Source organism: Balaenoptera musculus, chromosome 14 (assembly GCF_009873245.2).
Source record: "Balaenoptera musculus isolate JJ_BM4_2016_0621 chromosome 14, mBalMus1.pri.v3, whole genome shotgun sequence".
Lineage (NCBI taxonomy): Eukaryota > Metazoa > Chordata > Mammalia > Artiodactyla > Balaenopteridae > Balaenoptera > Balaenoptera musculus.
Genome location: NC_045798.1, coordinates 26,976,470 through 27,004,144, shown reverse-complemented (window position 1 = coordinate 27,004,144; position 27,675 = coordinate 26,976,470). Strand labels below are relative to the sequence as shown.

The window sequence follows — 27,675 nt, the reverse complement described above, 5'->3', positions numbered from 1 at the left end:
GTGGAAAAAAAAATTACAACTGAAAAGACATGTTTTCTCTTGTTTTGCCTTAAAAGGAAATAAAAATTTGGGGGAAAGAATAAACTAATCTAATATAAGAGTTAAGTTTTAGGGGCTTCCCTGGTGGCGCAGTGGTTGAGAGTCTGCCTGCCAATGCAGGGGACACGGGTTCGAGCCCTGGTCTGGGAAGATCCCACATGCCGCGGAGCAACTAGGCCTGTGAGCCACAACTACTGAGCCTGCGCGTTTGGAGCCTGTGCTCCGCAACAAGAGAGGCCGCGATAGTGAGAGGCCCGCGCACCGCGATGAAGAGTGGCCCCTGCTCGCCGCAACTAGAGAAAGCTCTCGCACAGAAATGAAGACCCAATGCAGCCAAAAATAAATAAATAAATAAATAAATTAAAAAAAAAAAAAAAAAAAAGAGTTAAGTTTTAAAATGTCTTTAGTAGACTTCTAAAATACAGACTATTTGGGCTTCCCTGGTGGCACAGTGGTTAAGAATCCGCCTGCCAATGCACGGGACACGGGTTCGAGCCCTGGTCCGGGAAGATCCCACATGCTGTGGAACAACGAAGCCCGTGCGCCACAACTACTGAGCCTGTGCTCTAGAGACCGTGCTCTGCAACAAGAGGAGCCACCACAGTGAGAAGCCTGTGCACCGCAGAGAAGAGTAGACCCTGCTCGCCGCAACTAGAGAAAGCCTATGTGCAGCAACGAAGACCCAACACAGCCAAAAATAAATAAATAAATAAATTTATTAAAAAAATAAATAAATAAAAATAAAATACAGACTGTTTTAAGATTAGTGCTTAGAGTTCAAGTATTGTTCCCTTTCTCCAAGTAACAATGTTTTTATTCATAGGTGGCAGAAAGAGAAATGTCTTTCTTATTCATAACTAGGATATCACACCAACGTTTCTGATAATTAAGAATAAATTCATATTCTTTGAAGTGTACCAAAGATTTAGCTTTATAATTTGTATATTCTTTTCCTACCGTACAGAAGTCATAAAAGAGGAAAACTCTGATTATGACCACATTGCTATCTCTAGTGAAGACAACTGCCAGATTGGATCCAAGGAAAGTTCTACTGCAGATGGAACCTGGAGCTGCAGTGGAGACTGTGCAGAAATCACAAAGCTGAAGATCAAAGGGAGCTGAAGTCAATGGGGATCTGCAGTCAGGACTTGAGTCCAATCTTATTCCATTAAAAAAAATATTTAAGCACAAACTTAAGACATGAGATGAAACTCATTTAACACAAAAATTAAGATGGGGCCTAGGTGAGCAGAGAGAATCCTCTGCAGGCAGTAGCTGCTGGGATACTACAAACCCAGGCCCTGCAGCCACCCCTACCCCTACCTCCCCCAGACCCTTGGCCTCCTCAAGTCTTCACTGCAGGAACCAGCTGTCTCGTGCCTGGAGCACAACAAGGCCACCAATGTGGGGAGCCTCACTGGCATGCTCTCTCTCCAACATATGAGAGCATGTTCTTTCCTTATTTCCTTTTCAGCTAAGAAAATGATTGCCTGTCTTTATTTTTAAAATAATGAAATAGGAAGGAAATGAAAATTCATGGACATAAAACTACTGACACCATTACAAAATGACTTATGGAAAATACAATATAATCAATGTACTGAAATAAGTATAAGAAAAGGCAAGGACATGAGACTTCCCTGGTGGCACAGTGGTTAAGAATCCGCCTGCCAATGCAGGCGACACAGGTTCCAGTCCTGGTCTGGGAAGATCCCACATGCTGCAGAGCAACTAAGCCCGCGTGCCACAACTACTGAGCCCGCGTGCCACAATTACTGAAGCCGTGCGCCTAGAGCCTGTGCTCCGCAACAAGAGAAGCCACTGCAATGAGAAGCCCACGCACCGCAATGAAGAGTAGCCCCCTCTCGCCACAACTAGAGAAAGCCCGCGTGCAGCAACGAAGACCCGATGCAGCCAAAAATAAATTAATTAAAAATTTTTCCAAAGAAAGCAAGAAAGAAAAGGCAAGGACAAATAAGAGGGTGTGTGGGTGCGTGCCTGTAAAGAAGATGCGGTGAGCAAAGGGGAGAGGGACCAGGTAAGCTAACGCCCAGGTGGACGCTGCAGTGCAAAGGGATGATGGCCTGAGGGTCCCTGGGCAGTCTGTAGGTAGGCCTGCACTCAGAGCCAGATAAGACTCTGACAATGACGTTTAAAAAAAAAAAAAGACTAAGGCCAGAATAGCTGAGACTAAAAAGAAACAAATATATGCAGTTTTGGCTGATGGGTGCTCTTGGCAGATGTCAGGATCAACGGCTTCTCCCCAAGACTGAAGTTTTTGTTTGCTCCACTCATTTGACATCCTACAAAAAATACTTTGGGAATTCTGTCTTTTATCTATGCTTTTCTATCTTCACCTGGACTCTGGATGCCCAGAGTGCATATATTTTGCCTGAAGTTTGTAATCTTAGCCTGCCTTAGCTGATATTTGATAAATGTGCCAGAAAAAAATCTCACCTTCCTGAAAACCTGGCCCCAGCAGCCCTCTCCCACATCCTGGTTGAGCTTATTCCTCCAGTCTGGGGGCTAGGAACACACTGAGACCTCTTGCTAATGCCCCCTCCTCCAGGTGCCCCACCCCCACCCCCAACTGCCTGGCTCTACCAGCCCAGCCACCTTCCATCCCCTGCCACCCTCGCCATTCAGCCCAGCTCCCAACCCCTCCTCTCCCCCAGCCTGGTCCCCACCTACCACCAAGGAACTCCTGGGGCCCAGGTCAATGGCCCCGGGCCAGTCCCCTCTCGCTGATGCCCTGAGGCACCTGAAGCAGGAGACTTCACCTCCCTCTTGCTCCGCTGCCCCTCTGCCCCATGGGGGCTCCATTCTGCTCCCCCTCGTCCCCAACCCCCACACAGCACTCTCAGAAGGAGGAGGCTGGTTTCGCTCATTTCGCACTCCATGTCGCAGGGCTCTTGTAAACTTTCCAGGGAAGTCTGCAGAATCAGGGAAAAGAGAAAGAATGACAGGCTGCTGTCCGCAAGTGCTACAGACAGATGGCCGAGTAAGCAACAAGGTTCTGAGGACAGAAGTAACAGGCACAAGGGCCTAAGGACAGTAGAAACAGACCTTTTGAAAACATAAAGATAATTAGGTCACTGCTCTGCCTTTGAACCCCCAACACCATTTATTTGCACAACAGCAACATCCAAACTCCTGTCTCCAAGGCTCTGCCTCCTCTGGTCCCTGACTCTTCCTATCTCTGACTCTCACCCCAATCACAGTGGCTTCCTTTCAGTTTCTCAAACCTGCCAAGGTCTTCCCCAGAGATGGGCTGTATGACAGATACAGGGACGTGATGTACTGGAAGTGTGACCACACGACTGCACAGCCTAAGATGTTAAAAACCATGTTCCAGGCTACTGCTCAGCACCGCCAAGCTGGTCCTAAGAAACCTTGGATCTCTGCTCTGCTTCCACAACTGAAGGAAGATAAGCAACCCTGACCAAAGTCAAACACACCTTAAGGACAATCCCAGCTCCCATAAACGGCCTTATAAAGCTGCACACGCCGCCACTGAGAGCAGGAAGGGCTCTGGGCGGCCGCCACTGGAGATGGGCTGGATTCTGTACTGTGTACTCAGGACACACCTGAAACTAAGATCTAAGATCTACAACAGCGGGAGGTAAGCAGTCTCTGCTTAAAGCAGGCTTAGGGTGGCACCATGCGGTGACTCACGCTATGACCTTTGGAGTGGGGCAGGGCTGGACCGATGTCCTGGTTCTGCCACTTTTAGGGCTACATTACTGTGACAAACTGTTCAAGTTGTCCAAGTCTCCGTTTCCTTTTGACTTTGGAAGGTTCTTGCAATAATTAAAGGAAGTACTAAATGGAAGTGTTAACCACAACACTCAGAGAAGTAAACAGTAGCTGCTATTGGCGTAGAGATTCCTGAGTAGACCCAGCCCTCACCCCACGATCATGCCCCCGACCAGCTGTCACTGTCCTCTGGCTGGTTCCGGGGAGAACTGGAACCAGCATGGAGAAGCACTGTACTAAAGTGGGTTTTCAACCCTGCCAGTAACAAGGGTCCTCTCAAAACCGACAGGGGATGGGAAGGATGCCTGTTAGAGAGAGGAGATGAGGGGAAGGCCTGGAGACTCGAAGTCTGATACGTCACTGTGAAGGGTCCCAAGCAGCGAGGAAGACCACGGGAGAATGCAGAGGAAGGTGCCAGAACATCCCACCCGCACCCCTGCCAACTCACTCCTGACTCTGACGGTCTTCACAGGATACCTTCTGCTAATTCTGCCTAATCAGTTCAGTGAGATGTGCTGCACATCGACTGCAGTTCCTACCCTCTTCACTGAGACAGACAATAAATAACCCACTGTCTAGACGTGGCAGACACTCAGCAAATGTCTGTTAGATGATAAAAACAGTGCAAAAAGCAAGTGGCAGAAAAGCAGTATTGAGTCCACGTTGCAGAGCACAGGGGCGAGGACGAGGGCTTCGCCTGAGGGACTCTGAGTAGCAGAGCCCGGCTGGGTGCAGCCCAGGAAGGTAGAAGGGCTGGGAGACTTCTGATGGCCACCTGACCATTAATGCCACACTCTGGCCTTGCAGGAGCCCTCACATGTCAAAACACAGCCCGTCACTCCTCGTGCTGTTTTCTACCTCAGTTGAAGGCCCCTTCCACGGGTCCGAGCCCCAGAACACCACACATGGGACGGACCTGGCTGTGGACTGGCTTCTTCCACGGCTTGACTACACAGCCCCTCGGGCCCAGGGCCCAGCACAGTTGGCAGCTCTCAGTGCTGGTCCGGTGCCCTTCCTCGGGCTTCATGGTAGAAGGGCTGAGCCCAAAGCAGCATTCACTTTGGAAGGCAGATAAATCTTGAAGTGGTTGGGTACCAACTCAGCTCAAGGACCACTGTGAGCCTGGAAGGTATGGCCAACCCAATCAACAGACGGAGAAGACGTTCCTTACGTCCTTATGTCCTTTACTGTCACCCTGTGACAGTCCTCCTCATGACAAGAACTGCCAGCGCACTGGGGAGGGTTTGCTTCAACTCTAAGATGGAGCACACACTAGCAGGCTCCGTTCTGTGTGAGGCTGACACGAGGGGTAGGAAGAGGGAGATGCCAAGAGGACACTTCCTGATGTGGCCATGGTCTCCTGGAGCCCTACCTGTCCCGAGTGTGAACAGGAGCTCTGGAAATTACTCTGCCGCCTGTCTTCTGGCACCTGATTCAAAGAGCAGTCCTAGCCCTGGAGGCCCCAGCATTGGCTGCCACAGCAGCTTTCTGCTTCCCCAGTCAGGCTCCATGAAAACAAGATCAGGAATGCAATGGGTTACACTGGAGTCAGAAGTCCTAACTTCGGTGACAGGAATGGGTCTCAGATATTAAAGATCCTCAAAGTATATGCAGAACTATATGTAAATACATTAATATATGTTGTTTTTCTGGAGAAAGAGTCCACAGCTTTCACCAGATTCTCAAAGGGGTCCGTCCATAACCCAAAAAAGATATAAAACAAAGCAAAAACCCACGTGCTACAATCACCAGGCAGCTTTCATCCTGCAATTTGTGGCTTTCATTCATTCACTCATTTAACGCATGCTGAACATCCATGTGCCAGGCCTGGAAGGACACAAGACAGAAAGAAGCAGACAGCCCGCCCGCTCTCACGGAGCTCCCTGGGCCCTTTGCCTGCTCTAACACCGCCCCGTGTGCTCTGGGCACCTGCACCTGAATCAAACCCTCCGTGTCCATGTGCCCTGAGCAGCCATCAAGTGGCCTCAAGTACCCTCACCTACAACTGGATGCTACTGACTGGTGCTTTTTTTTTTAATGAATTTATTTATTTAGTTATTTAATTTATTTATTTTTGGCTGCGTTGGGTATTGGTTGCTGTGCGTGGGTTTTCCCTAGTTGCGGTGAGCGGGGGCTACTCTTCGTTGTGGTGCACGGCCTTCTCATTGCAGTGGCTTCTCTTGTTGCGGAGCACGGGCTTCAGTAGTTGTGGCACGCAGGCTTCGTTGCTCCGTGGCATGTGGGATCTTCCCGGACCAGGGCTCAAACCCGTGTCCCCTGCATTAGCAGGTGGATTCTTAACCACTGTGTCACGAGGGAAGCCCTATTGACTGGTTTTTAATATTGAAGACCCAGTCTCTTTAAGATTGCCATTATCCTCCAGGGTAGTAACTTGGCTCAAGAGGGCTACTTACTGGTTAACACTTCCTATGAAAACACAGGGGTTTTATTTTAGGATGAGTCGGGGTTAAAGGTATGCATGCCGTGGTGCAAGAGAAGGTGGGCTATGGAAAGAAAGAAGTAAAACCATCTCCATTCACAGATGACCTGATCCTATATATAGAAAGATTCCAGAAGAAAGCTATTAGAGCTAATAAAACTCAGCCAATTTGCAGGGTACAAGATCAACACACAGTATCAGTTGTGTTTCTATACACCAGCAGTGAGCAAATAAGAATGTAATTCCAGGGAACTCCCTGGTGGTCCAGTGGTTAGGACTCAGCACTTTCACTGTCATGCCAGATTCAATCCCTGTTGGAAACTGAGATCCTGCAAGCTGCGTGGCGCAGCCAAAAAAAAACCAGAATGCAATTCCATTTACGATAGCATCTAAAAGAATAAAGTAACTAGGAATAAATTTAACCAAGGTGATAGACTTGTACACCAAAAATTACAAAACACTGCTAAAAGAAATTAAAGAAGACTTAAATAAATGGAAAGACATCCAGTGTTCGTGGATAGAAAGACAATATTTTCAAGATGTCAACACTACCCAAAGTGATCTACAAATTCAACACAATTCCTATCAAAATTCTAACAGCTCCCCCCACCCCAGAAATGGAAAGGCTGATCCTCAAATTCATACAGAACTGCAAGGCATGCTGAATAGCCAAAACAATCTTGAAAAAGTAGAACAAAGTTGGAGGACTCATACTTCCTGACTTCAAACCCACTACACAAAGCTATGGAAATCAAAACAGTGTGGTCTTGGCACACAGACATATGGATTGATGGAATAGAACTGAGAGTTCATAAATAAACTCATACATCTCTGGCCAACTGATTATTATGATTTTTTGCCATGTCTTGCGGCTTGTGGGATCTTACTTCTCCGACCAGAGATCGAATCCATGCCCCCTGCAATGGAAGCACAAAGTCCTAACCACTGGACCACCAGGGAATTCCCTGGCCAGCTGATTTTTGAAAAGGGTGCCTAGTCCATTCAATGGGGAAAGAACAATTTCTCCAACAAATGGTACTGCTACGACTGGATTTTCTACTTGCAAAGAAAGAATTTGGATGCCCACGTCAATCCATATACAAAAATTAACTCAAAATGGATACATGACCTGAATGTAAAAGCTAAAACCATAAAACTCTTAGAAGAAAACATGGGGGTAAATCTTCATGACCCTGAATTTGGCAATGGATTCTCAGATATGACATCAAAAGCACAAGCAGCAAAAGATAAAATAGATAAGATGGACTTCATCAAAATCAACAAAGTGCATTAAAGTACACTGACAAGAAAGTACAAAGACAACCTACAGAACGGGAAAAAAGTATTTAAAAATCATACCTCTGATAAGAGTTTAATATCCAAAATATATGAAAAACTCCTAAAACTCAACAACAAAAACCAAACAACCCAATTTAAAAATGGGCAAAGCTCTTGAACATTTTCCTAAAGAAGATATAAAAATGGCCAAGAGGCACAGGAAAAGACACTTAACATAATTAGTAATTACAGAAGTGCAAATCAAAACCACAAGATGCCACTTTATAGCCAGTAGGATGGCTATAAATTTTAAAAAGAAGGAAAATAACAGGTGTTGATGAGGATGTGGAGAACTGTGGATTGCTTGTGGGATTGTAAAATGGTGCAGCCACTGTGGAAACAGTTTAGTTGGCCTCAAAAGTTAAACAAAGAGCTACCCAGCAATTCCACTGTTAGGCATATACCCTAGAGAACTGAAAACAGGTATTCAAACAAAAACGTGTAGATAAATGTTCGTAACACTATCTTCAATAACCAAAAGGTGGAAATAACTCTAATGACCATTACCTAACGAATGGATAAACAAAATGTGGTCTATCCATACAATGGAATTTTATTTAGCTATAATAAGAATGAAGATACTCGCTATAACATGGATGAACCTTAAAACATTATGCTCTGTGAAATAAGCCCAATCCAAAGGACAAATACTTTATGATTCCATTTACTATATGAGGTATCTAGAATAGGCAAATTCATACAGATAGAAGGTAGACTAGAGATTACCAGGGCCTCAGGAGAGGAGGGTGGGGAGTTACTGCTTAATGGTTATAGTTTGGGGTGAGGAAAAAGTTTTGGAAACAGTGCTGATGACTGCACAACACTGTGAATGCAATTAATGCCACTGAATTGTACACTTAAAAAGGGCAAATTCTGTTATGCACATTTCATCACAATTTTTTAAAAATGAATAATTTAACATGACAAAGACCACTGAGTTGTATACTTTAAATGGGTAAATTGTATGATATGTGAATTTTATCTCAATAAAGCTGTTTAAAGAAAGACTGTGTGGGCTGAGTTCTAGCTCTACCACATACCAACTATGAGACTGTCAACAAATTAAACAAACCTCAAGTTCTAAGTGCATAAAATGGGGCAGCTATGAGGATCAACTAAAATATTCTCTGTGAAGCCCCTAGCTGATGGTTCTCCTTACACAATAGCTATTACCACGTATGGAAAACTGAGGTTAGCTTAATGACCAGGCTGGGACTGGCTTTGTCTGAACCACACTAGGGCCCCAATTTCACAGTACTCTCACTCAATTTACATAGGAAGAAAGAGGAACAAAACCCTTTTAAGAATATTCTCTAATTCACAATCCAATGAGAATATGATATGCTAGGAAAAAAAATGTTACCTTAGGCACAGAATTCCTAAAACTGGATGCTGTTAAGGACAAGTGACATGTCAACGACAGAAGGATGGAGAAGGAGCCCGGCAGCCCTGATGAAAGTCCTTAAGAAGGTGTGTGTGAGCTTGTGGGCATCTCTGACAAGCCTTGGTGAGGAGGGGAATCGCTGAGACAGAGCAGCCCCCTCACGCTGGGAGGCATGACCCTTACAGACCTCCACATGCAGACCAGACATCACTGTGGGCATAGAGTTCCAGCCACAGGAACTCACAGCTGATCCCGGAGAGCAGAAGAACACAATCAGCACTGAGAAAACCTAGATTTGCTTTGTAGATAACTTCCTCTCAGTAAGTAGAAGCAGCGATGAAGAAACTGCTAATGCAAACACTTAATTCTAACCAATGAAGCAAAACCAACTGGTGGAAGCAGAAATCTGGGAATTCTAGGCCAGTCAGTGAAGGAAGTAGTACCATAGGTCTTAGGAAGGTCAATTCAAAAGATTGAGACCAGATGCAACTCAATGTCTAGGGGTTTTCAAAATGGGGAGTAGACAACCCAAGAAATGTAAACAATACAATCGCAGATGACCCCAATGGGAGTGAAGAGCAGGTTTCTTGAGCATGCTGGTGAGCTCACAGAAAAAACATGCACCACAGATGAAAGGATGGCCTCATGCTGATAAGAACAGATATCCAAGTGCTGACCAAACACACCGGTAAACAGGACCAGTCCACTGCTGGTCATCTGCCACAGAGAATTACATCACAGAACACTCGCAGGCTTATGAAGGGTCAAGTCTCTTGGTTTTTGTTCTAACAGGGATGATGGCAAATTCTATGAAACACAAAAGGTGAGCCTGAGATCAAACCTGGACAAAATTCTGGATGCAATTAGCAGACAGATGGTTTATGAGCATTTAGAATGGGAAATGGGGTCTCCGGAAGGCAGCATGGGCTCAGTCAGGAACAAGTCACACCAGACCAACCTCACTGTCCTTTTTTAGATATCAGACATGGATCAGGAGAGGCTGCAGAGAAGGATCTGGATCGTGCATTTATGAAATTTGCAGATAACATGAAACCAAGGGGGTGATCAACATGCTACATGATGTAATCAGGATTTTAAAAGACCAGAAGCATACAGGTGGGTAAGGCCGAAAAAACCAAAACCAACGATCAAAAACCTCAAGAGGGACAACTGCAGGGGCCCACACTGAGCGAGGCAGGTACAGGACAGGGATGAGGCGGCTGGTTTCTCCCTGGTGGGAGCAGAGACCATGTCATGAGACTGTGTCCCAGGCTCCACAAAGACGGGCCCTCTGCGTTGCTCGCCGCTGCACTCCCCACTCCTGTAGCCACATCCAGGCACTCAGGAAACCTCTGCTGAAGAAGGGAATGTTTTTGGAGGTGTCCATGGTGAGGCTGAGGTAGGAGCTGAGGAATCAGAAAGACAGAGCTAAGGACCACCCCACTTGCCCTCCTTGACTCCATCGACCCATCCCCACTCCCTCCACACCTCACCTGCAGCCCCTACCCCAATTCACCACCGTTCCCTTAGCCCACACCACAGGGCACTGCTCCATGAGGCTCCATTCAGACTCCTGGCTGTGCGTGCCCAGAGCTAAGTACAACTCTGAAGGTGCTAACAAATTTCTGCCCTTTTCTAGTCAGGAAAGTATACTGGAATATGAGTATGGGAGACTTGTATTATAGGGAGACTCAAGCACATGCTCTAAGTTACTTAAAAATCAATCAATAAAAAGGTAAACTGCCCACCCGCAAACTTCAGAACCTCTAACAGTTGTGAGAAAACAGCGATTTCATGCCTCAGTGAAGACCACAAGAAAATTGTTCACCTCCTCAGCTTAGCTCTCTGCTGATATGGTCACAGCTCGCGTCCAAGCTTTTGTCTTTTGCCCAACACACCCAACACTCTCAATGACCTGCAGCTACACAGTGGTGTTCTCTTGTTCCAGCAAGCTCTTCCTTCTGCCGGGAATGCCTCCTCCCACTTCACCCAGCTAACTTCTAGTCATCCTTCAAAACTCGGTTCAAGGGTCACCTCCTGCAGGAAGCCTTCCCGGACCAACACCCACCCACATTCCCATCTCCTACCTCCATCTCTGCTCCCACCTACTCTGTGCTATCAGATCACTTACCACACTGCTGCTTTCTGCCTCTAATCTTTCATTAGGTGGCAAGCTCTTTGGTGGAGGACCCTACAAGGCACCCCTCACAGGTTGGATGCATGAATGGATGATTAACAAACATACATCAACTCTCAGAGCCAGGGTGCCTTTTAGACTTAGAGAATTTGAGAAACGTGCGCAAGATCACACCAGGAACAGCTGGGACTCGAATGCGGGCCGCTGTGTCAGAGGACACAACTTGGACTGCAGGTTATTTTGTAATGACCACAGCACCCTTGCTCCAAACATTCTCTTCTGCCAACGATCTACCTTTGGAAAGGCCTTCGCCACTCCCCACCACCTGAGAACACCCCTGCTTCCCAGGAGCCCTTCCAGCCCTGCTCCACCAAGGGCACGGGAGGCTCCCCTTTCAAACCAAATCCCAAGGATCAACTCGCTTCCTGAAAAGAGGTGAGCAAGAGAGCAAGTGTCTAAACAAAGACCTCTCTTAAAATATCTCTTCACGTGCAGGACTGTTCTTTCAAAACTCAAGTTTTATGAAAAAACCTTGTGAACTCAGGAAGTAAAGTTCACCTGAACCTTCCTCACTTTGTAACACCATCTCAAGGGGAATAACGAAGCTTCAATTACTGGCACATTTTGTCCTACTTGTCTCACCTTTCTTATTTTAATTTTAATACTTTTCCTGGTAACCTAATTGCAACAGTCCCAAGAGGGGACTGTTTTTAACAAGATCCGACAGGCATCAGTTTTAGAAGATAACATAATTCACAGAAATACTTATTTATGGCATAGCTGAAAGTCTCATTTAAACACACAGCACAGGAAATACCATGAAGTGGAATTTGGCAAAGGTCTATTTCTTGGGTCCACTAACACTCTAATCACCTAAGGCAGCCTTTCACAAGGCTGACACGGCTGGTCTGGTGTCACGAGGAGGCTCGGGTGTGAAGACCCGTCTCCGGGGCCTGAGACTAGAAAAGCAGTGTTAACAGCCGAGAAGATGGGTTATCTTCAAATATGCTTCACGAACCAGGCTCCTTCTCCTCACCCCGGCCTCCCTAAGGCACTCACCTATGTATCCACTCCCCAAGCTCTGAGTGATCCCCTCTACAACCCCCTGTGCACACTCCAAAGAACACACATGGGAGACAGGGGTTTCTAAACTGTACATCTTAGAGCCAGAAGTCAACACACAGGCGTCCTAAAGGGAGTGAGGCTTTAAATCCTGGCTCAGGTAAGAACTCACTTCCTGACTTCCTTAACGGGGCTTGGAATTCTGACTGGGAGCCTGGACCCCCAGGATCTCACCCTGGTGTGCCAACCGTCAGCTGCATAACACAACTCTAAATCCTAGCTCCCCACTCTCATGAGGAGACCAGAGATGTGGAAGTGCTCCCAGAGCCTGAAACCACTAAGTAAACTGGAAGGTATTTAGAACCCAGAACACCCCAAGTTATTTTAGGGTGCTGAGGTGTGTACCGTGCAGGGGCAGGTCTGTGTGGGGATGAGAAGGCCAGCAGGCCGACTCAGCCAGGCCTCCATCTGTGGAAGGAGCCTCTTCTCGTTCCCTTCCTGTTCTTCCACTGCGAAGTATAAAAGCACCAGGTCCTCCCCAGCCCCGGCCCCCGCCTCAGATGCTCTTTCCTTAGAGCCAACGTGAGAGGGAGAAGTAACCTCAGACTCTGAACCAAACCTCCAGGTGTAGTTCACTTGGGTATTACTCTTGGTCCAAAAAAACCTGAGGATAACCAGTGAAAAAAAACACACAAAAATCACAGCTCCCTTTGAACCTGAGGGCAGGCTGCTCTGAAGCAACAGGCCCCATGACTTCATCCTCCTGCCATGCACCTGGGCTGCCTCCCAACACTGCCCTACTGTGACCGCGGGGTGAACACACACGGAACAAGCAATAACTTAATCTCAGTTTCTCTAACACACATGTGATGTAATGATACTAAGGAAGAGTATAAAACCGTACTCATATTATAATGATACTTACATTGCAGTGTGTGATTCACAAACCATTTTCATAAGTTATCAATAAATGAAAGAGCTGGGAACTGTGGTACCAAATCCCATATTCTAATATAATAATACTTAGGGCCCACCTCACTTACGTAATTTATATAAATTTATACATCAGTAAAAAAATAACACACAAAAATATATGCGACCATTCTTCTAAAAATCTGCATTTTTAGGGAATTCCCTGGCAGTTCAGTGGTTAGGACTCCGTGCTTCCACTGCCTAGGGCACGGGTTCAATTCCTGGTCGCGGAACTGAGATCCCCGCAAGCCACAGCCAAAGAAAACGAAAACTGAGTGTCAAAGGACCCAAAGAACCAGCCTTAATAGATTTTACCTCTAATGCCAGGGCGGTCTTGTCATAAGCACAGGGCACTCTTTTCTGAATTGCTTTTGCAAAGACAGGTCCATTCTGTGTGGATGGCAAAGGGCTGACCGCTGCCCCAGGAGTGCTGGAAACTGCAGGCAGAGGAGCCGTGGTCTGAGGCTGAGCATACGCGTGAGCAGGTTCTGGGATCCCGTAACTGTTGGAATTCCTATTCCCATGCTTTCCATGTGGCGAGGACCTCACAAGCTTTTCCACATAAGGGACGGGAATCATCCCCACCCGGCCATCCTTGTTCCGGGCACTCCACCACTGTTCTTCTGGCTTCTCTATTATCACCAGGATCTCACCCTTTTTAAAGGGCAGGTCTTCGGCATCATTCCCAGGAAAATCATAGAGAGTTCGTACATATTCCAGATTTTCTTCTGCTGTAGGCAGGCTGGGTGCTGATACAGATCCCATTGGTGGGCTCGGATACCTTCAGAGAGAGAGAAAATTAAGAGAAAAATCTTACTCTATACCAGTGTTTGTCAAACTTTTAAAATAAACCAATTAACTCTATAACAAATTATTTCCCTCTCCATATTCTCAGACATTAAGAACGTCCTGTCACACTGTTTTATCCTCTGTAGTTTGTAATGCAATCGAAGTTAATATCCTGAATATTAACGTTAGGTGCATAGCACCCCTCCCACATATCTCTGTTTCACAGAAAGCTTTTGTTTACACATACAGATACCTGGTCTGAATTTTTTAAATTATTTTTAAATCCCCTGTGAGTTCAGCTGCTTCCTTCCTTAGGCCCATCACAACCACCACACACTCTTCCTTCTGGTCCTAATCTAGGGCGTGCACCCTGCACACTTCCCCGGGCACCCAGAGAGATGACAAAGGCCTCTGTGCCCCTCAAAATATAAAAACCAGGAAAGGGAGTATATACTTGCATTATAATTTTTTTAAAAAACAACCCATACTGCATCTTGTACAGGAATCATCATCTGAGCCTCAAAATGAAAACGTGAAAATTTTCACGGAAAAGCTCAGACGCAAGAGCTCTCACCTAAGCATCACACCCCCGGCCACCCGCTCTTGGAGCTCCCCTGTGAGTCTGGCTCGCACACCTGGAACCACCTAGAGTCGGTTAGAAAGGCACCGTCCCGGGCTTCCCTGGTGGCACAGTGGTTAAGAATCCGCCTGCCAATGCAGGAGACACAGGTTCGAGCCCTGGTCCAGGAAGATCCCACGTGCTGTGGAGCAACTAAGTCCATGCGCCACAACTACTGAGCCTGCGCGCCTAGAGCCCGTGCTCCGCGAAGCCACCGCAATGAGAAGCCTGTGCACCGCAACGAAGAGTAGCCCCCGCTCGCTGCAACTAGGGAAAGCCCATGTGCACAGCAACAAAGACACAACACAGCCAAAAATAAATAAATTAATTAATTAAAAAAAAAAAAAAAAAGAAGGAAAAAGAAAAGCACTGTCCCTTCTCTTCAGCAACACCCCACCTGGAATGCCCCTTCTGCAAGAGAAGTATAGAGGTCTCTCTTCACCTAAGAAGTGTTCTGGAAAGTTGCGAATACATGAAGTTTTGGGAAAACCTATTTTGCTGTTAGCATTTCCTCCCCTTAACTTTTTTGAAGCACAGAATCTACACCAGAGTAACTTCACCCAGAGTCTCCACCTCTTTAGAGGGTGACGCCTGCAGAGTCATCACCAAGGCTGGTTCTGGAGCAGCCCGAGGGAGAACGCTGGGATAGGGCCTATGCCTGCCTAACCCCGGACTACAATTGTTTTATCTTCCAGTAGATCATGGCCATTCCCTCTTTTTCCCCCAATTAATGACCTAAAAAGTTGTTTCACATAACAACATGATCTCCTAAGTTGAAGCACTTTAATTAAAAAAAAAAGTTTCTTTTTAAAAAAGTGTTACCATGTTACAACATTCAGCAGAAAAAAGGAAAACAAAAGAGAAAAAAATCCCACAGTTCCTGCCCCAAGGTAGCTACAGTTCTCCTTCCCTCCTCCCTCCCTCCCATCTGCCTGCCCACTTTATGGCTTTCTTTCTTAAGAGTCCCACATACAGGACTTCCCTGGTGGCGCAGTGGTTAAGAATCTGCCTGCCAATGCAGGGGAAAAGAGTTCGAGCCCTGGTCCAGGAAGATCCCACATGTCACGAAGCAACTAAGCCCGTGAGCCACAACTACTGAGCCCGTGTGCCACAACTACTGAAGTCTGCGCCTAGAGCCTGTGCTCCGCAACAAGAGAAGCCACCGCAATGAGAATCTCGCTTGCCGCAACTAGAGAAAGCCTGCGCGCAGCAACGAAGACCCAATGCAGCCAAAAATAAATAAATAAATAAATTTATTTATTAAAAAAAAAAAAAAGAGTCCCACGTACACATGCCAGGGGCAGCTTTTCTGCGTTTCCCCACTATACTGCTCTTGCTTCATTCTGTGAGCCTGCTGCAAACAAGCATCCCTGTGTTTCTGAATGGTTCTTCTTTCTCTCTATTACCATCTTCACACACTCTTTTGAATTTAATTTCCCTGCACTGTATTTCTTGTAAAGCCTAGATTCCTGGATTAAAGAATAGGAATGTTTTCACGGCCCTCGGTACATTTTGCCACACTACTCTCCAAAAGTCTTTGTAATTTGTCAAAACTTACATCTTTTTAATGTAAATGACTAGCTTCACAGTAGTCAGGATACCTTGGTGGTTAGAAGAGTGACTTAAAACCTCAAAGGCCTTGTTACTTATTAACAACCTGACAACAAAGGGGCAAACTGCTTACTATCAGTATATCTAAAAAAGAGTGAGCAGGAACAGCAAAACAAAGAAAAGGCTGACACTTATACCTCCATCGGGGACTACCTGCAGTCTTGGCAGACAGTAAATCTGACACAGCAATCCTGGGAGGTACAATGCTTTCCACTTGGATTTGCACAAGGCAGTGTCCTCACTCACAGCCTCTCAGCTCATCAGCCGCAGGGACAACCCGTGGGTCTCTCAGGTGTCTGAGAATTAACGCTGTGTGTGAAACACCCACAACAGTTCCTGACCGGCACTAAGCACCCCATCAGCTCCTCACCCCCCATCCCTGAAAGTACACTCCTGATCCTAACTCAAGGGCCACGGAGATTCTGTGAGAGTTTGGGTCACACTATACAAATCTCAGATACTTCACCAAGAGCACACTTGGTTCCACTGCAGACTCCTCCAAGGGTTATTTTACTGTTTATACAGTTAAAAGTTAAAAGCAGTTCCACAGACCGTAAGAACACTAGTACAGCTTCAGTAGGGATTAACACTAATGACATCCATTTACCCAGGTACCCACTGGCCTTATTATGTGCTACGAACTTGGGGGACAAACAATGAATTAAAACCAAGTTTCTGGGGGCTTCCCTGGTGGCGCAGTGGTTGAGAGTCTGCCTGCCAATGCAGGGGACACGGGTTCGAGCCCTGGTCTGGGAAGATCCCACATGCCGCGGAGCAACTAGGCCCGTGAGCCACAAAAACTGAGCCTGCGCGTCTGGAGCTTGTGCTCCGCAACAAGAGAGGCCGCGATAGTGAGAGGCCTGCGCACCGTGATGAAGAGTGGCCCCCACTTGCCGCAACTAGAGAAAGCCCTCGCTCAGAAACGAAGACCCAACACAGCCAAAAATAAATAAATAAATTAATTAAAAAAAAAAAAAAACCGAGTTTCTGCTCTCAAAAGACTGCAAACTTAGTAGTGACAGAGACTGGAAGGCAAATGAGAGCACCAAGTGTCATTCATGTGTCCCACAGAAGCTGACGGGGTCAAGTTCTGCTAAGGGTCAGAACAGGCAAGGGGAGGGTGCAGAAAAAGCCAAAGACTAGCCCCCTTTAAAGCTGAAAGATTTCGCGTTAGACAGGCTTACACATTCTGATTCTACATCAGAAGACTTAGAGGCCCAAGGGTTCAAACGCTCCCTTCCCAGCTTCCCCACAGCTCGCGGGGCTGGCTGGTTCCCACAAGCAAGGCCAGGAGCGGGCTGGCCAGCACACATTTGAGGCTTGCTGGCTACATATGGCCTTTGTCAGATAGTCTTCTTTTCATATAACTCTTAAAAAAGTAATGACCGTTCTCAGCTCCAGTACACTATACAAAAACTATCTGTAAGTCTGGCCAAGGGGTCCACAAACTATGGCCTGCAGGCCACCGGCCCACCAGCTGGTTTTACAAATAAGGTCTGAATAGAACCCAGCCAGGCCCGTGCGCTCACGGGCTGTCTGTGGCTGCTTCCACAGTACGAGGGCGGAGCTGAGTGGCTGCGAAGGGGACAACAGGGCCCACAAAGCTTAAAGTGCTGACCAGCTAGCCCTTCACCGTGAGCTCACTGAGGCCTGGTCTAGACAGCCGAGGCGGAGCTGGGGAGGGTGCTCGTGCAGACCTGACAAGAGGGAGGACAGCTTACACTTTCTCCACCACTTCACTGCTACAGTGACCTGGGGCTCCTTTCCTGATTCGGCACACACACAGACATCCCTAAATATGACAGGAAATCAACCTCCCAGCCACACCCCTGACAAATTCAAAGCCCTCCACTCCCCATTTTCTCAAACTCGTGTATTCATCAAAATCCCCTGCAAATTACACATTAGTCCCACTGCGGAGATGAAAGCATGATGATGACAGGTCAGAAATACTTAACATATTAGACCCCACTGCCCAAAGAAATAGGAAACATAAAACTGGAACAACTCATTGTTTCTCAATTGTTTCGCAATTTGTTCCTTCATCAGGACTGTAAATAGCATCCAGCACACACACAGTTTCCCAAGCCCATCAAGCACACCAGACCCATGCTTCTTCTTCTCCCTCTCCCTCTCTCGCCAGCTCTGGAAGAGAAGACACTCCTCATCGAATGACAATGAATCTCCCTCCTACTTTGGTTAAAAGCATTCTCAGCTGCGTCTATAAAGCACAGATAAAACATTTTCTTTAAACTTCAGCTTTAATGCCTTCTATGCTTACAATCACCTTATTCCTGTTAAGGAAGCAATACAATCAACTTCTGGCAGGAGAGAGTTTCAAAGGTCCTGTTCTAGTTTTTAAAGGGGGTAACATGGATATGGAAGATTTTCCTTATTATATACATGTATACACATACTCTTGTGTATGTATGAAAGATTTCACAATAAAAAGTTGGAAAACAAAACAGATGGTAAAAGAATCAATTCCAAGAAGACTGGCTAAGTACCCGTCTGCTCAAAGTGCTTCCGGCGCTTCTTACCCCTAGGTGGCCCTGAGCACGGAGGACTCTCCCTCCATCCCTGGCTTCGCAGCACCTTCACCAATGGCTCTCCATCGGCGGCGCCTGCCTCTGCACCTCCATCCACAGCTTCTCTGCCTCTGCTCATTCTGCGGATTCCACCAAAGCTTAGACCCAAATCTGTATATTTGGCCCCCAACCCTCTTCTCGTTAACAAACCCATCAGATTGCTGAACCCCGCCTGGCTTCCCTGTTGAAAACCATCGACCCCCTCCCCCCATCCCTCCTCTCCATTCTCTCAGAGGCACCATTCAATCATCCCTGAAGCCACAGCTCTCCACTCACCTACAGGCAACTGCCCAGCGACGGCTGTCGTCGGCTTCCACCTTATATTCCCAACACACGAGATCTCAGTTCAGCTTCTCACAATCCCTTCCCCTGTAACAGCCCTTAATTAACCCCACACTCCAGACTTTCACCACCCCACCCACACCAGTTTCTAAAAAATAAAACTGACCATGACAGTTCTCTTCTTAAAAACTTTAGAGGGCTCCCACTGCTAAACTCATGTACAAAGCACAGAGGCCCTTCACAGTTCAGCATTCTTAACTTCCTAGCTCGTGGCCCCTCACTCACGCGAACCACACCTGTGCCTTTCCCAGCATCTCTTCTACCTCATACACTTGTTCTCATCCTTCAAGAACCAGTTCATGTGAAGTCAGAAAGAGAAAAACAAATACCGTATGCTAACACATATATATGGAATCTAAAAAAAAAAAAAAAAAGGTTCTAATGAACCTAGGGGCAGAAAAGGAATAAAGATGCAGATGTACAGAATGGACTTGAGGACATGGGGAGGGTGAAGGGTAAGCTGGGACGAAGGGAGAGAGTAGCGTTGACGTATATACACTACCAAATGTAAAACAGATAGCTAGTGGGAAGCAGCCACATAGCACAGGGAGATCAGCTTGGTGCTTTGTGACCACCTAGAGTGGTGGGATAGGGAGGGAAGGAGGGAGACACAAGAGGGAGGGGATATGGAGATATATGTATACATATAGCTGATTAACTCTGTTATATAGCAGAAACTAACACAACATTGTAAAGCAATTATACTTCAATAAAGATGTTTAAAAAAAAAAAAAAAAAAGAACCAGTTCATAGAGCACCTTCCCTTTCAGGCCCTGCCTGACCCTTTAGTTGACCATCCTTGCTTTTAAGCTTCCATGGTATTCTATTTTCATTTGTTCAGTATACTGAGCTTCTCAAAAGCTAGGGCCGTGGTTTACTTCCATTATATGACTTGAGTCTAGCATTGGGCTTTGGGATACAGTAAGCCTCAATATATTGAAATTCCTGCTAAAATTAAAATGCCCAAGACACAGGGAAGCATTTCCCCTAAACCTGGGTTAAATCTGTTCCACAGACAAGGAGATCCCGTGTGCCACCTGGTTTGCTGTCCAAGCCTCTTCGCCTCACCACTGCAGAACTCACACTTGGCTGTCGTTCCCGACCAGCTGCACATGCCTGGTGGTCCCACCTTACTCCTTGTGATCTTAACTCCGACTCCAGGATAATCACCACTGCCCCCTTTCACTTATCAGAAAGAACTAAAATATTTTAGCCTGAAGGAACCTTAGCACCTTAGAACCTAGTCCAACTGTTCAGATCAAGAGCAGAATTCTTAGATAAAAAGTTCTCTGAATTTGAGTCTTAAACAAGAGAAAGGTCACAAAGCAAATGGCTATCAGCACTTTACGTGCCATGGGAACACAATTCTCACCTGGGCGAGACTCCATTCCCAGCATAATGACGTTTATGGATCCCATCTAAATTGAACTTAGGTGATTTAAACTATTGGTAAGAAGAAACTCAAAGGTTTATCCACAGTGTCCAATTCTATGCTAATCAAAATCACTGTTAATCCTTCTCCCCTACTCCTAATTACGGAAGTCCAAAAGTTCCCTTAAATATTCAGACAGGGGCCGTGGGGGGAGGCATGGCCATGCTACCTGGGGTACCCTCCAGTCCCCCATGGTGTGGCCTCTGTGGCACACGTGGGAGGGTCCCCTCGGGATGCTCAGGTTAGGCTGCGCATCCTTTCTCCGCCCTCCCACAGCTACTGTCTGTATCAGATGACATGAACTTGGCCTTTTAAATAAAGTCTCAGTAACCAGGAAGCTCCTCAAGAGCATGACAGGGACTGCTAAGTCAACGTTAGTTCCATATTACCAGCACATGCAATGAGCAATGTCTGCTGACTAAAAAACAGGGTTTTCTCTATGGGTCAACTTGCCTCAGTTTTTCAACTTTTACTTCTCATGATTTTTCTCCCAGCCACCATATAGCTACATAAGCTAGAACTGGAAAATTTTATAAGCAAAGCAAGCTACGCAAAACACACTTTCAATTTTCTAAACCGTAGGAAAATGTATTTCATAGCTAAACTAAATCCACTCAGAAACCTGAAACACTCTGTTGTTAAACTGGAAATAGCCTCTATTAAAACAGAAACAAAAAAACCAGTAGTGCCTACCTGAATACTAACTATAACCTAATAAACAGAACCTTAAAAGTGTTTATACTCAAATAAAATGGAGATGAAAACCACAAGGTTTCTGTTTATCAAATGATTTTTAATATAAAAGTTACACCCATCTGCAGAAAAAGAATCCTTTAGGGTCATTCAAAAATCAAAAGCCACTGACATACCTTTCGTGTTTAAATTTAAAATCTAAGACAGAAATGAATACCACAGACAAACTCAAAAGACGATAAGATAACCCAGAGAACAGACAACTACAAATATACCAAGTCATCTTTGTCTCTTCCTTTCTCTTCCCCATCATCCCCCCTCCCACCAGCAACTTATTTTCAAACCACAGCCATCACTCAGTCTACGTAATGTCTCTATGATGGATGGATGGACGACTCATCAGGCACCATCATTCTGACCTGGATTGCAGTAACAGCCTCAGGTCACTTCCCGGCTTCAAACCCCTTCCATGGCACCCAATTTCCTGCCTTTGACTACTACCTGTCCAAACTCTTCTAGATCTGCATCTCAGAGCCACACTCACATCACATTGCTGTCTTTCCCAACCCAGAACTTTGCATAAGCTCTCCCCCTCCTCGCCCAAGCCTTGCTCCTCCTCCCTTCTGCAGTTTCACATGCTTTCTCTGACCTCCCCACCTCAGGTAAGACCCTTCTACTAGATCCTCTCAGCCTAGATTGATTTCCTTCATAGCATTCACAAATCTTGTAGTATTTTATTTTTCTACTTTTCCGTCTGTCTCCTCCACTAAAATCTAAGTTCCATGACAGAGAAAGCATGTCTGTCACCCCTCTTTCCCAGTACCTATCACTGAAACATAATTCTCCTGAACATAATTCTCATATTTGAATAAATATATAAAATTAAAAGTTAAGGAACATTCCAATAAAAAAGATCAGACTAGTACAAAACAAGCACCAGTCCTTGAATTCTGAGGAAGTCATACAGTTGTGACCTTTCACTAAGCAAAACAGACCCCCAAAAAGAACTATTAGCCAAGGGGCATGAAACTCTGGCTTCAGGAGCTCAGTTCTGAGGCCTAAAAAAGCTAAACCACTTTATTTATCCTGTCTGGGGTGTGAAAATGCATCGCCCTGATTTCTGCATTTGGCCAAGGCTTGCCTGGCATAGTCTCCTACAGTAGGTAACACATCAACCAAATCCTCAGGAGAGGCAATCCAGATTCAGTGTGACAAAGTAATTCCAGCCAGGATCTGATTCAACCAGCACTGTGACAGCCCTTGGAGACAGCAGGGAAAAGGAAAAACTAAACTACAGCAAAATGCCTGGGGCAGAGGGCACAGAGGAGAAACAATCAAGGCTGAACTCGAGGGGGAGGGTCAGGTAAAGGTCCCGGCACCACAGGGAGGATTTCCGCAGGTGAGGAACCGGTGGAGGGAGGCGCTCCACGGAGGGCCGGCAGTCGAACAAAGGCCCGCAGGTGTGCGTGGGTGTGCAGGGCTGGCTCCCGGGAAGGAGGATGAGAGGGGTGAGGGCAGGCACCACACTCACAAAGCTACAAGGGCACCTGGGAAGACGCCTGAAGGGGAAGTTTGGGGTCGTTTCTGCGGGAAGCCGCTGCGGCACAATCCTTTTTCTCCACCCAAAAGGGGATCTAGTTATTCACTCACAGCTGCATTATAGTACCTGTCACCTCAAAGTAAGCACAACACCTGGCACACAGCATGCTATGCTAAATGCCTGAAATTAATGATATAATTCACCTCCACAAGCTAGGAAAATACTTTACTTAAACGTATTTAATATCTCATTACTGTGGGTTCTAAGAGTCTCTCCAACCCCTTATATTGGAATTACATGTGCTGAAAGTTGACTCCAGTCATCAGTATCTTCGGGGACCTGGAGGTTTCACCAGTCAGATTCTTTTTGGTGTCTAGGTCTTTGTTATACACTCTCTGATTTACAATCACTTTCTCACCAGTTTTTAAAGTCCATTTAGTTCTGCAGTTAACCTCAAAGTCATTCCACTGTCACGCTGTTCCTTCTCTATCTCTATTCCACAGAAGCAACGCTGAGCCGTCCAGTGGGTGCTCCTTAATTAATATAATAGCTTTTAGTGTTTAGAGCTCAGAGTACCATCCTGTCAGAGAATTTGTAAAGTCAGAAACATCTCATCCTGAAAAATCTGTCCTTTTTAAACAAATGTTTAAGAAATCAACTGGGCAGTGAAATACCTTTTACTTTTAAAATTCTAGGCAATCTCTTCAACTCAAATTTGGCGTAATTTAAATAAAAGAAACCTCTAGCAAAATATTGATTAAGGCAAATAATCAAATGAAAACAGGATGCCTAATGATCGGTGTCACTCTGGGTTAACTTTAAAATAGATACTAAGTCATTAAACTTAACACAAAAAGTACATCTGAAATTCAAGTAGGATAGAATTAAGATGAGTGTCATTCAAAAAATTCCCTTAGTAACATTCTAGCCTCATTCCTCCTTGGAATTTAACCAAATGGATTTCCAGTCTATGGACGGTCCAGCTTGGGGGGAAACTGTTAAAAAAAAAAAAAGTCTTCGTTGAAGCCAATGCACCTTCTTTTACAATTTTTGTAATTAATGTATTATAAAATAGATGCCCAGATTATTTCAAACTTGGCACCAGGGTATCAACATATAGTTCTGATATTTCACAGTTAAAGGTATTTGTTTCTAAACGCTAAAGCATTTTCATCTGCCCAGTGTTCCAAAAGCTGCAGTCCAGGAGGTCTTAACCTGGAGTTCAAAAACCTTGAAAGGTGTGCAAACTCGTGTGTGCTGGCGGGGGGGAGGGTAGGCTAGCTTCAGAGTCCCAATCCGTGGCCCAAAAAAGGTTTCAAAAACAACAACAAAACGTTGTTTTAGCAGGGTAATTAAACCGAGAACGTAACGAAAGGCAAAAAGCGTCCATTTTCAACTAGGCACCCGCAACTCAACACGTTTAAGACGCACGCACCCCTTCATTCACAATGACCCAGATCCTGACACTGCCTTCGGTTCGGAATGCCCTCCGAAAAGTAACCCGGTTCCGAAAGGGGGGCCACGGGTCCAGCCCCGACCCCTGCCCGCACACGCCCTCCGCGCACCTGGGCGCCGGCTCGATGAGCGTGGTGGTGTCCAGGTAGTGGATCTTGTAGAACTCCAGCAGGGCCGGCAGGTGGTCGAACTCCTGGTCCCCGATCTTGAAGCGGCGGTTGGGCAGCGAGTTGATGATGTAGTGAGACACCCGCGAGTTCTCGGACACGGACAGTACGTAGTCCCCGGGGCAGGTGGACGAATCGCGGACCAGGAACACGCCGTGGCGCTGGCCCTGGAGCCGGGTCTGCGCCTCCTGGCGAGACACGGGCCCCATGTACCAGGCCGAGCGGTCCGAGGAGTCGAACCTGGCGGAGGACATGGCGGGCCGGGCGCTGGGCCGGGCGGGCCGGGGCTGCTCTGCCTGCGCTGGACGCTCCGCCCGAATTGTCTGCGGGCCGGGCCGGGCCTCTGGCTCACCGCGCGCCTACTGGGCCGAGCCGGCACTTTCCTCGCGGCCGCGGGCCCGCAGCATCCTCTGCACCGCCCGCCTGCTCCGGGGCCGCCTCACGGACCGAGCCGGCTCGGGGGTGCGGGCCCAGCCGGGTCGCGGCGGCGAAGCCAAGAGCGGCAGAGGCCACCCGGGACCCTACGGTCACTCCTGGCCAGGCGCGCGCTGGCCCCGCGCCCCCGCCGCTCCGCACCGAGCCTCGCGGCCAAGCCAAGCACCGGACCCCCGGGAGCGCCGCGCCGCCGGGTGCGCTTCGCCCAACCCGCTCCCAAAAGCCACAGCAACAAAATGGCGGACGCGGGAGAAGCGGCCAGCCACCTCCCCCTCCGCTCAGTGCCCTCCGTCTGCGCACGCGCGGGCGCCGGCTCCCAGCGGCCGCCGGGGCCTCCCGGTGACGTCATGCGGCGCGGCCAATCGGGAGCGCGGGCATGCGGGACGGGCGTGCGCCGCTCGTGCGCGCCCCCGCGCGCCCTCCCGGGCAGCTGGGGGCGCTGCCTGGAAGCGGCTCGGGCGGGGTGCGCACGGCGCTTCCAGAACCCGCTCTGGGAACAAAGCGGGAAGTGCAGGCTGGGTCCGCCCGGGGGCGCGGCCCATAGGTGAGCTGACGGGGGCGATGGGCCCCGCGGGGCCGGGGTGACCGCAGCGGGACGGCCAAGTTAAGGGGTCGCGGAGCCGACCGTTGCTCGCGCTCAGGTGGTGCCGGGCAGGTGCGAACGCTGTCGGGCGTAGCCACCCTGGGACCCCGGCCCCCGGCCGCCCCTACCCGCACTGGACAGTCAGTTTAAGGGAGCAGGGTCTGGTCTGCCTCGCCTCGTTCAGCTCTGGGCCTGGCGCACCGTCCCACCCTGAGCTGATGCTCAAATCTTGGTGGAATGAATGACTGTTGAGGTAAACCTGCAGCCTGGAACCGGACAGAGGAGAAACAGTGTCCGGAAAGGGAGACGCTGGCAGCACGAGCCCATTCTTAGACCCCTGGTCATCGGACTCTCATTGTGGCCCTTCGCACCCCGGGGTTGAGCCTGTCCTGCGTTGTAGGGTGATGGGTGATGTCTGTTCCGGGGTAAACTCCGGGGGAAGTGTCACGGTCTAGTGCCTTTTGTGACTCAGCAAAGCAGGTTTTCAGCTTCCCCCCCAAAGTTTCGTGTTGTATTAGTTTCGAGCACAATTTGAATAGCTCAGAATTTGGAGGTGAAGGCTTGGGTTGCAATCCTAGCTCAACTGACTAGCTGACTGAATCGTTCCATGTCTTATATATATATTTTTCATTTTCTAATGTATTTCATTTATCTTCCAGTTTTATAGAGATATAATTGACATATAGCACTGTTTATGGTGTACAGCATAATGATTTGATTTATGTACATTATAAAATAATTATAACAAGTTTACATATAGATACAAAATTAAGAAATAGAAAAAATATTTAGTGAGCATCTCATAGATCCAAAATTAAACCTCAGAGAGGTTAAGTGGCTTGCTTACATAAGTTATTGTAAGTTACATAATTTGCAAGAGGCACAGCTGGCACTTTTTAAAATTTTTATTTATTTATTTATTTTTGGCTGTGTTGGGTCTTTGTTGCTGTGCGCGGGCTTTCTCTAGTTGCGGCGAGCCAGGGCTACTCTTTGTTGCGGTGCGTGGGCTTCTCATTGTGGTGGCTTCTCTTGTTGTGGAGCAGGGTCTCTAGGCGTACGGGCTTTAGTAGTTGTGGCACGTGGGCTCAGTAGTTGTGGCTCGCGGGCTCTAGAGCACAGGCTCAGTAGTTGTGGCGCACGGGCTTAGTTGCTCCGCAGCATGTGGGATCTTCCCTGACCAGGGCTCGAACCCATGTCCCCTGCATTGGTAGGCAGATTCTTAACCACTGTGCCACCAGGGAAGTCCCACAGCTGGCACTCTTAAGCCAGGTCTTTTGACTCAAAGTCAAGGGCTCATTTCACTGTTACACAGTTATTGCCTATAATTTAGTCCATTTTCCTTGTTTTGCTTATAGGGAAACTGAGGCCCTCTAAAGTAAATTCTAGCACCAGATAGGAATGTCAATCTTGGAGTAGGGTGGAGGGGTTGGATTTCAGATACCGCCACCATTCTGCTGCCAGAGTGCCACGCTCCCCTCTTTAAAAATTCCTCCTGGGACTTCCCTCGTGGCGCAGTGGTTAAGAATCTGCCTGCCAATGCAGGGGACACGGGTTCGAGCCCTGGTCTGGGAAGATCCCACATGCCGCAGAGCAACTAAGCCCGTGTGCCACAGCTACTGAGCCTGTGTTCTAGAGCCCGTGAGCCACAAATACTGAGCCCGCATGCCACAACTACTGAAGCCCACGCGCCTAAAGCCTGTGTTCCGCAACAAAGAGAAGCCACCACAATGAGAAGCCCGCACACCGCAACAAAGAGTAGACACCGCTCGCCGCAACTAGAGAAAGCCCATGCACAGCAACAAAGACCCAAAGTAGCCAAAAGTAAATAAATAAATTTATAAAAAAAAAAAAAAAAAAGAATCCGCCTACCAATGCAGGGGACACTGGTTCAAACCCTGGTCTGGGAAGATCCCACATGCCACGGAGCAATGAAGCCCGTGTGCCACAACTACTGAGCCTGCGCTCTAGAGCCCGCGAGCCACAACTACTGAGCCCGCATGCCACAACTACTGAAGCCTGCACGCCTAGAGCCCCTGCTCCACAACAAGAGAAGCCACCACAGTGAGAAGCCCGCGCACCACAATGAAGAGTAGGCCCTGCTCGCCGCAACTAGAGAAAGCCCGCGCACAGCAACAAAGACGCAATGCAGCCATAAATTTATTAAAAAAGAAAAAAAAAGAATCCACCTGCCAGTGCAGGGGACATGGGTTCAAGCCCTGGTCTGGGAAGATCCCACATGCTGCGGAGCAACTAAGCCCATGCGCCACAACTACTGAGCCTGCACTCTAGAGCC

At 47.5% G+C, this 27,675-nt stretch overlaps 1 protein-coding gene across 1 annotated transcript in view; it reads right to left on the bottom strand.

Annotated features, from left to right (window-relative positions):
- The window catches only part of CRKL (CRK like proto-oncogene, adaptor protein), a 31,465-nt gene extending 6,385 nt beyond the window's left edge, over positions 1 to 25,080 (bottom strand). The window contains exons 1-2 of the mRNA XM_036874924.1: positions 24,308 to 25,080; positions 13,444 to 13,909 (exon numbers count right to left, since the gene is read on the bottom strand). Of these exons, the coding sequence (XP_036730819.1) occupies positions 13,444 to 13,909; positions 24,308 to 24,618 (777 nt within the window). The 5' untranslated portion in view covers positions 24,619 to 25,080. The remainder of the gene's footprint in view (positions 1 to 13,443; positions 13,910 to 24,307) is intronic.
- Between the last annotated feature and the right edge of the window lie 2,595 nt (positions 25,081 to 27,675).